General features: G+C 34.9%; 1 protein-coding gene and 1 pseudogene across 1 annotated transcript; both read left to right on the forward strand.

The window, feature by feature from the left end:
* Window positions 1–1,960: 1,960 nt before the first annotated feature.
* LOC145077390 (5S ribosomal RNA) lies at window positions 1,961–2,081 on the forward strand (annotated as a pseudogene).
* Window positions 2,082–8,659: 6,578 nt separating this feature from the next.
* LOC145073627 (EPIDERMAL PATTERNING FACTOR-like protein 2) lies at window positions 8,660–10,327 on the forward strand. The gene is made up of 3 exons (XM_079020159.1): window positions 8,660–9,040; window positions 9,170–9,207; window positions 10,023–10,327. The coding sequence occupies exons 1-3, from the start codon at window positions 8,959–8,961 to the stop codon at window positions 10,260–10,262; spliced, it is 360 nt and encodes a 119-aa protein (XP_078876285.1). The 5' UTR covers window positions 8,660–8,958; the 3' UTR covers window positions 10,263–10,327.
* Window positions 10,328–10,695: the final 368 nt, after the last annotated feature.

Here is a 10,695-nt window from a genome sequence, read left to right on the forward strand (position 1 = left end):
CGGTTTGGTCCTTAAACTATTTTTCTTGACATTTTAACACCAAAAATTATTGAAATTAATATTTTTCAGCATATTTTTCATAGAAAACAGTTTGAGTCCCTGAAAATGCAATTATCTCGGTTTTAGCCCCTTCTTTTCGCAACTTTGACAATTTTGGCCCAAATTGTGAAACTTTTGCAACTTTGGTCCTTTTTAAATTTGGAAAGCATTTTAAACCTTTGAAAAGGATTTGGAACACTTATAGTCCACTGTTTTACAGAAAGTTACAGTTTTGGCCCTCCAAAACAGAAAAATTCGCATAATGGGCCTTATTGGGCCGAAATTTTCATTTTTAGCCCATTAAGCTTGGAATTTATGTTTTTAATCCCCTAAATGAGTATATTTCCAGAAATTTATTTATGGAAACTGTTTTGGCACACTTCATCCATCAGAATCTGTGAAATGTCAATTTGGGCCCTTATTTTTGCATTTTTCACATTTTAGGCCCAAAATTTGTGTTTTTAACCCAAAGAAAATTATTACTAAACCACTTAGCCATTTTTCTTGAAACACTTTGTGTTTAGAAATATATTTGAAGCTAAAATCATTTAATACAAGATATATCTCGGTTTTGATGGGTTTTAAGGCTAGATCCAACATAAAAACACATAAAAGCATACATATAAGCATGGAAATCATACAAGGCATACAAAACACATATAGATCTACACTTTCACTTGTATTCCCCCCCCCCCCCCACAAAACTCATAAAAACAGAAAATAGGGGGTATGAAGCTCACCTTGGGGTGTTGATTCGGTTTTGCAAGAAAAATGGAAGGAAAAATGAAGTGTTTTTGGCCTTGGCTCCCTTTGATGAAGATCTCGAGTTTTGAGATGGTTCTAAGGTGCAAGATCACGATTTTTGCATAGATTAGGAAAGGATTTTGATAACAAAAGAATTTAAACCATAGATCTATGCATAATCTTACCTTAGATGATGATTTACTTGCAAGATCCTCTTGAAAGTCCCTAATTTTCGAGATTTTTGGAGAGGGGAGGAAGGAGAGTTCTTGAGGGAGTTGAGAGATTTTTTTTGTGAGTTTGTGTGTGTGAGTATGGCCGAGAATGAGAGAGGAGAGAAGAAGAGATGTGATCTTGAAGTGATATGCATGGAAGAATGGGAAATAATGCATGGAAGTCCTATGGGTAATAGTGAGGTGGCACACTTAAGTCAACTATCTTCAAATCCTCTTGGGCTTGGGTATTGGGCCGAAACATGGAGGAAAAAAAAGAAATTTGGGCCTTTTGCTCCTAAGCCCATTATTTGAGTTAGCCTTGGGTATGTTTTTAGTCTAAAAGAATGTAGTAGGATTTTTTTATATTTTTATTGGACTAGTTTAGGTTATTCATGTATCAAGGCTTTTAATTCATTTAATTCTAGGCCCAATATGGCCCAAAATGTTAAAATAAATAAGTGTGGGTCCAATTAGAGCCCAATTAGGGTTCTAAGCCCATGTTAGTCTAATTGGAAGCTTATTGGTCCCTTTGGATCCAATAAGGGAGTCCTAGCCCAAAATGGACTTAAACAAGGACTTCTAGGGTCTCCAATTGTTTGATGACTATTTGAGGTACTAGCATGTTGTGTTTGATTGAAGTTTTTGATTCATATTAACTTGAATGTATAGATTACATAGCTTAAAATTTTCGGTTGTGACAATTTCCTAGCCTAAACCTTAATTTCGGGACGAAATTCCCTCTAACGGGGGGATGATGTGACAACCCAATGTTTATTCCGTCATTTTTAACCTCCTTCCGTTAATAAGCCTCGCTTTATTTATTTGCCCGTTAACCTTTTGGAAGAGGTTAATTAATTTTGGGACTTTTATAATGACTTGGTAAGGGTTGAAATAAATTAAAACACCCTCAATATTCCCTTAGAAAAATGTTAGTTTTAACCAAGTCAAAATACAACCACAAAATCGGGTGCGATCATACCAGCACTAATGCACCGGATCCCATCAGAACTCTGCAGTTAAGCGTGCTTGGGCGAGAGTAGTACTAGGATGGGGACCCCCCTAGGAAAGGTCCATGGGCCGTAAACTCCTAAAAGGCACCCAAATGATACCCTAAACTCCCCATTTGACTTGGAAAAATGCATAGGATTTTATTCTCTACCATTTAAGACCTTAAAACACAAAAGAAATGAGCACATGAGAGCTTACGGCTGTAAACTCCTTGTTTAGGGCCGTAAGCTCCCTAAAATGGTGCATTTGAGGCCTTAATCCTTTTATAACTCCTAGATTTGAGCCTAGCATAATTCCACAAGTAATATAAGACACTTTGGCATCCTAGAACACCCTCACCATGAGTTTACGGCCGTAAACTCATGGGAGTTAGTCCCAGGGCCGTGAACTCTATAAAGAGTTTACTCTTGGAGAGTAAACTCCCTATTTAAGCCATACACGCCCTTAAACGTTACCCAGGACACTCCAAGCACTTAGTCAAAGTGCTTTTCGCACTTTAGGATGCGTATACTTGTTTAATTAGTATTATATGTACTAATTGTATGTAATCATATGTTATCATATGTTAATAGGTCACTACATGTGTTCAAGTCTTTACTTGACACCGAGCACCCAACCGGCACCTTCGTCGGGTCCACTTACATCAGGTGAGTTCATACCCCTAAATGAACCTTTTTAAATGTTTTTAGATGTTTTATGGGGGGAATACAAGTTAAACATGCCAGTTATCATATCAATCACATGTGATTGATAACCCGCATGCACAAGGATTTATTACACTGTCAACTGTTTTACCAAGTATGATACTATAAATGGTTTTCTAAAATGTTTTCACTTGTTCAAACCTCTTACTTATATTGTCTTATCAAAGTTTCATTTAAAACTTGTTTATGAAAGGTTTCCAAAGGATTTCTAAAGGTTTTCAAACTCATTTTACAAAAGAATACCAAGTCGTGATTTTCTTAAGTGTAAAGGTTTCCCAAAGTTTTTCATCAAGGTTTTCTTCCATATTTTTATACTCCTACTTGTTAGATACTACTGCTTCCCTTCTACTTAGTTTAAACTCCTACTTGATAACGCTTTCTCTTCGTGATACGCTTATACTTGTTAACGTTTCTCCTTCACTTATACTTGTTAAACGCTTCTACTTTGTTAATACTACTACTTCGTAAACGCTTATACTTTAGTAGCACTTCTACTTTGTTAACGCTCCTACTTCACGATACGCTTATACGTCATGATACGCTCCTACTTCACGATACGCTTATACTTCACGATACGCTTATACTTCACAATACGCTTCTACTTCATGATACGCTTTTACTTGTTAACACTCCTACTTTACTTATACTAGTTAACACTCCTACTTCACTTATACTTGTTAACACTCCTACTTCACTTATACTTGTTAACGCTTCCACTTAGTTAAATGTATGCATGTACTTGTATAATTATATAAATAATGATTAAAGGAATTAGGAAGGCTAGTTCGCCCTATTTCCTTTTCTTCTTGAGATGTGGTCTGGTGGGATCGGATATCCATCCGAAGGTCGTTTGATCATTAATTATATATCATGTGTACATGTATAGACATATAGGTTTACATTAGTCAGTTCAGTTGTGAGTCTCTATCATTAGTCCAGTATTTTACATCAGATCTCACTACACGAGATACATCTTCAGTACACGGCCTTCTCCGTTGTCAAGTTGGTAACCAGAGTCTCTTGTAGGGAGAGCGGACACTGTGTGTATAGATCTATACGGGATTAACACCCCCGCACCCTGACTGCTAGCTACAGTCCACGGCCTACCAAGCCAAGGGGTGACAAATGTCATACTTACACAGACGTTTGCAGGGCGTCAAGTTCTCTAGTGTCTATCAGTATGGTTACGAGTATCTCGGGGTTACCTTATAATTCATGGCCTTATGGTAACGGGTTTAACACTGTATTCACTATATATAGTGTATTCACTGTTCTTAGACCTTGCTAGACATATCATTCATTTGATACTGTTTGGGGTCTGTGTTCACTGTTTTTAGACCTTGCTAGACATATCATTCATTTGATATTGTCTGGGGTCTGTATTTCACTGTTTTTGGACCTTACTAGATGTATCTTTCATTTGATAAATTGATACCATCTGGGGTCTGTGTCTCCTTTTGTTAGATTGAGCCAGGCGTGTCGTTCAGTCGATACTCTCCTGGAGTCTATGATTCCTTTTGCCTTAGTCAGCAGTCCTCACTGCTGAGGCATATGTTATTTTCCCTGATATTCTCCTACTTTCTTTAAAATCAAATCCCGTATTTTGATAATGATAGTGTTTAAGGGAAAACTAACTTTTTTCATCATAAATCTGTCCAGTCTTGGTAGAAGACTGCTTTTAATTAGAAAAGATAGGATTTTCTGGAAAGGACTCTAATACACTGTAGACTCTAAAACTACTACTTTTATAAAGTTATTTGGATAAAATGACACTAAATACTTATGAACTCACCAGCATTTGTAAAAATGCTGATACTTGCTTTCAAATAACTTGTATTCTCAGGTCAGCAATAGACAGGTACATCCCCGGAGCTTTTGATGAAGACTGTTTAGTACCAAGCTGCACCTATATTATTACTTGTATTACTTTGATGATGTAATGTAATGTAAACCATTTAAAACTATTACTATTAATGCAATGGTTGTTGTACTTCGATTACTATACTGCATATGTTGTGATACTTGACATGACGTCATCCACCCCAAAACGTTTCTGCCGTTCCGGTTTTGGGGTGTGACAAACGGGGGGATAATGTGACAACCCGAAGTTCGTTCCATTATTTGTAACCCTTTCCGTTAATACATTCGTCGTTTTCAATTTCGTTTCTGTTTACATCATTAAATTAAGTCATAAATGTGGGACTTCTATTATGACTTAATGGGTGTCCTAACGCGTTTAGAACTCATATTAACAACCCATACTAGTAATCGGAAAATTTTTAGAATCGACCATATCGGGTTACGACAACTTGATCGGGTACGACCAAAAGCCACGTCTAACGTCGGTATCGGGTAGAATTCCACCGTGTCCCAAACTTGAATCCTATTTAAAGCCCAAAAGAATTCAATTTGAAGCTTTTTCTCTCTCTCTCTCTCTCACTACTCTCTCTAACCTCTCTCCTCAATCCAAACTTAAGGTCCAAAATCATCAAATTAAGGCTCTAATTCATCAAGGTAACTCCCCTAACTCATAGATTAGCATCCTTAGCCTTCAAATTCGTGCTTAATCTTTGAAAAAGGACCATTTTCATGTGCTTACGACCCTAGAACATGCTTGGGCCGTAAACACACATAAAAGGGGTTTTTGAGCCTTAAAACCCTTCCATATCACCTTTGGGGCTTAGAAACGGCTTAATGTCTTAATGGAACGGACTTAGAACACCTTGAATCCAACGTTTGAGGAGTAAACATGAGTTTACTGCCCAAGAACATGCTTGGGCCGTAAACTCATATTCATGGGGAGTAAACTCAAATTCAAGTGTTTAAATGCCACTTAAACACACCAATAGCCATGGATTAAATTCTAGAACCAACCACAATCGATTTAAGGGCCTTAAACATGAAAAAAAACCCTCCCTTTAGGAGCTTACGGCCGTAAACCCCCCAAGAATGGGTTCCTGGGCCGTAAACTCATATACACTAGTCAAATGATGCCCTAAATTCATTCTAAGGCTTGTAAAATTAGTTTGAATCACATGTGATTGATCTGGGGCCACCAAATCATGAAAGGAATGGATATATAGGAGCTTATGGCCGTAAACTCCTAGTTTACAGCCGTAAACTCCATTTGGTAATACCTTTGGTGGTTTAATTCATTCCTATGCCTTAGATTAAATCATACCAACATTCCCCAAGTGATATTTGACCATTTAGCACCTTAAAACCCATCAACCATGAGTTCACGGCCGTGAACTCATGTGGTCATGGTCTTAGGGCCGTAAACTCCCTAAGGAGTTTACTCTTGAAGAGCAAACACATTATCCGAGCCCTATACGTCCGTAGATGTCACCCGGGTCACTCCAAACACTTGATTTGAAGTGTTTTCTTGTATTTGAGTGTATAATCATATCTAATTAGTAATTTAAAGTATAATTAGATACATTTGTATACCATTTCATATTACATAGGAACCTCACGCGTTATCAAGCCCCAAACCGACACTTAGCATTCAAACCGTCACGTTTTCTCGCCTGGTGAGTTCATACCCCTACCATTTTTCAATGTTTTTCACTGTTTTCAGGGGGAATACAAGCAAAGTACAAGGAATAATTGTACTCAAAAACTTGTTTTACATGTGTTGTGTTTCATATTTCATATGCTTTTAACATTGACAATCATAACAGATAACCGTTTGAACTTGCAGAACACATTATCGTATTATTTGTGAAAAACGTTATAAAATGTTGTATTTTATATTTTCACAAATGGTTTTCCACATTATATCAGTTAAAAGCATAACATTTGAACTTTGAACATAAAACTTAGTACACTATGTTGTCCTCGGTAACACTCCACAAAGATACGCGAGTGGAGGATCATTGTTTGTAACAGTATCTTTCTGTATTATTACTAGTAAATTTGTTATTCCTATAAATTGGAGACACGTCCTCGGAGAACACTCCACAGAGATACGCGAGTGGAGGACCGCACCCGTAACTAGAATCTCTTAGATAGGGAGTGTGACTTGAGTGTATAGATCTATACGGGGCTGACTACCCCACACCTGGCTACTAGCTACAGCCGAACCAAAAGGTTCAAGGGTGATTAAAGTCATAAGGTGATGTGGACTACTTATTGCCATATCTAGTCTATTGTATGTTTATGGAACTCGCAATTTGGATAACAAAGATTTACTTGTTAGTATTAATGGGATTGTAACCAGTTTGATTTACACTTATTAGTTTTATGTGCATGTTAAAACTAATACACTTCACAAGGATAACCAGGTTTTCAGTATACATCTTTTACATTACATTTCGGATCAGTAACCAACTTTTAGGAAAATATGGGATTTTCTTGGGATAACAATTGTACATAACCAGAATCGGGTAACAAACCAGATAACTAAACTTTACATATAAGAAAATATGGGATTTTCTTGGATACATAACTTTTTCAGAAACCGAAAGGAAACTTGTACATTTTTCAGAAAACAAATCCGCTTATAAACTCACCAGCTTTTTGTTGATTTTCAAACTGCTTGTATTCTCAGGTCCACATTCGACAAGTACTCGATGATCCTTTTGGTGAAGACGGAGAGCGTAGAAGACACGTCTTACTTTTGTCTATATATATACATATGTATCACACTTGTAATACTTTTTACTTAAAAACGAATGTAAATTCTAATATGTAATGTAATGTTTGTTTTACTTTGCTTACTATGTATATTGGTTGTGATACTTAACATGAAGTCACCTCCACCCCGGAACGTTTCCGCCCTAGGTTTCGGGGTGTGACAGGAACTCACTAAGCTTTATGCTTACATTGTTAAGTTAAATGATTTTCAGGTTGTTCGAGAGAAGGGTGCGGCATTACTGTACATTCACATCGAAGATTTATTGCTATTGACTTTTGTTGGTTTTTATATAGTCACTTTTTTCAAACTTATGTTATTGTAACAAAAGGGGTATAATTTGTTTTTAGGAACATGCTTGAATGTTTAATTTGGTTTTTAAATGAAAATTTTAGTTTGAAATTTGGGATGTTAGAGTTGATAACCAATTTAACGAGCCTAATTCTGGCCACCATTTGTTGGACGGAGTTGGTAGGATTTATGACATGAACTTTAACAATCATTTAAAGTCTACCACGATCGCAAACCCAAAACTCGATTCACAATCTGGAGAGCTTTCCTCCTTGAGCTTTGATACCATCTAAAAGCCTTACCTTGGATATTTTTTATTTTCATCGGACGAAAAGAAATCAAAAGCCAATATTTCCACCATGTGAAGGTTTTTTTTGGCGATGCGCACGCGTGCACACACACAAACAGAGATAGATTTTGGTTTTTAATTAAAATAATTAAAAACTTTTCAAAAAAATTTAAAAATAAATACTTTAAAGACATTTAAAATTTCAAAGTAGATATAAACTAAAACAAAAAATGACAATTATAAAATTCAAAACAACACAACATATCTAAAATTAAATCATTCATGTTTTAACATATATTTTTAGATCAAAACCACAAAATAAAATTTATGTATTAACATGTATTTTTAGATCAAAACCATAAATTAAAAAAAAAAAAAAAAAAAAAAAAAAAGAGCCATGTTTCATTCTCTATGAGTGTTGTTGACGGTTTAATTTGACAATGGTTTCTAAACGAGTGATATCCGATGTTACCTTTCTTCTTTGAATTAAAAGGTTTAAATGATTAAATCTGATTGTGAACATTGATAGAATTATGTGTTAGATTAAAAGATTATATATAAAAAAAAACTAAGGTCTAAGTCTACAAAAAAGAAATTAAACTATTCGATATTAATACATTTTCTTTAATAAATAAAATAAAAAAAAAAAAAAAAAAAAAAAAAAAGTAACCGCATCTAACTCTATAAAAAGAAATTAAATTGTTCGATAGAGTTTGGTCTATAAAACAAGACTGACTAGGCGTCTCTCTCTCTCTCTCTCTCTCTCTCTCTCTCTCTCTCTCTCTCTCTCTCTCTCTCTCTCTCTCTCTCTCTCTCTCTCTCTCTCTCTCTCTCTCTCTCTCTCTCTCCAGGAGTTTAGTTGCTTTCTTTTATTTTCTGTCTGTCTTACATCAGCATCACCAGAGTGAGAGTGAGTGTGAGTGACCAAAAGGATTGAGAATGAAATCAAGAAAAGATCGTGATCTCTTCTTCTTCTTTTTACCTCTTTCATAATTATCCCTCTTCCTCTTTCTACCAAATTCCCAATTCCTCAAAATGGGATTCTTTCAAACTCCATCTACTCTCTTCGTCTTTCTCTTCATTTTAACCTCCACCCACTCACGATTTTTACCTCAAGGTTTCTTCCTCATCTTACTACTCTCTCTCTCTCTCTCTCTCTCTCTATATATATATATATATATATATATATATATATATATATATATATAATTGACTTTTGGTTTTCTTTCTTACAATGTGATTGCAGGAAGATCGAATTCGAAGCTGATAAACAACGATGGCCAGGTGAGACTTCAAATAAAGCATGGTTGACATCTGTTTTGCTGGTTGCTGTCTTGCAAATTAATTCTTTATTCAATATGCAAAATTTGGTTTGAAATTGATGTAAAATCTAAACATGATGTTCATCACTATGTATTAATTAGTATAAATTTTATTTTAGTTAAGGGAAATTTTGTAAAAGATTACATCTAGCATCAAAATTTTAAAGGTTGAAAGTTAATATATTTTTTGTCAAAAGTCAAAGCCCTATACTTGTAACTCTTGATTTTGGATTAATAACTAAAACAGATATGAAAACTATATAAGTGTTTTGTTTAGGACTTCAACAATTTGTACACTCCTTAAGTTTTAGTCAGATGATTGTACCCTGTTTTAATATGAAATTTGAAGTAGAAAGTTAGCAAATTGGACCACAAAAGTGAAAGGAATTTTATAATTCCATCCTCCTTGTTGAATGGATTACTTTTGAGATGTATATTGTTACCCATGTATGTTTTAGCATTAAACACTTGGTATAACTTGCAAATTATGCCATCTGTCCTCAAAAGTCAAAAGAACCATTTTTATTCTTAATTTAGGATGCATACTGTTACTTACACTTTAAGCTTTCCCTTAATAATAATTGATATCCACTACACTATAGTCCGTTCACAAGTTTCTCTGTCAATATTGAAGTTGAAAATTATGCTATTTGACCTCCAAAATAACAATAATAATAAAAAAAAAAAAAAAAAAAACATCTTTTTATTCTTACTTTCTAAGGTTTGACGTGAAAAAGTCAAAGAACAGCCTAATTTGTATGATTGCATTTGATGCAGATGGAAAGAAGTAGCCTTTTGATTGGATCAAGACCACCAAGATGTGAGAAGAGTTATTGTAGTGATTGTGGTCATTGTGTGGCAGTTCAAGTCCCAATTGTACCTAGATTCATTAGAACAACTCAAGAAGCTTTGGGTACAACCCCTAAAAGCATAGTTAATTCAAGAGGTGACGATATCTCCAACTACAAACCCATGTGTTGGAAATGCAAATGTGGTGATTTCATGTTCAATCCTTGATCCTAATGTATACATAAACATCATATTTTCTTTTAAAATGTTCATAATCAATGTTTTTTTTTCTATTTATCATTGCCGATGTCCCACCAATTATTATAAAATATCTTCCTACTTATTTTTTCTAGCTGTTTTACTACACATTTAAGATTATGATATTTGACATATTTAATAAATTTAATAAAATTTTATTGCACTTGTCATAAACTATCTAAAAATAATAGAAATATGAGTAAGAAGAATAAATAAAAGCAAGGTTCTAAAAAGCTCGCCATGGCTCCGCCGCCATGGCATGCCACGACTCCAAGGCTTTCATCTGCTGCCAAGCTTTGCCAAAACGCTGTTTTAACTCATATATGTATATAAAAATGAATAATAACTGAAAATACATATAAAAATATTATTTATATAGAAAATTGATGCCTTAAGTCACGCC

This window comes from Lactuca serriola, chromosome 9, assembly GCF_051521515.1.
Source record: "Lactuca serriola cultivar US96UC23 chromosome 9, Lser_US96UC23_V15, whole genome shotgun sequence".
In the NCBI taxonomy this organism is placed as follows: domain Eukaryota; kingdom Viridiplantae; phylum Streptophyta; class Magnoliopsida; order Asterales; family Asteraceae; genus Lactuca; species Lactuca serriola.

Bases quoted from the DNA above. Each gene is read 5' to 3' on its own strand.
- LOC145073627 (XM_079020159.1), top strand. From the start codon at position 8,959: ATGGGATTCTTTCAAACTCCATCTACTCTCTTCGTCTTTCTCTTCATT. The intron at 9,041-9,169 runs GTTTCTTCCTCA...ATGTGATTGCAG, and splicing joins CTCACGATTTTTACCTCAAG to GAAGATCGAATTCGAAGCTG. The intron at 9,208-10,022 runs GTGAGACTTCAA...CATTTGATGCAG, and splicing joins TGATAAACAACGATGGCCAG to ATGGAAAGAAGTAGCCTTTT.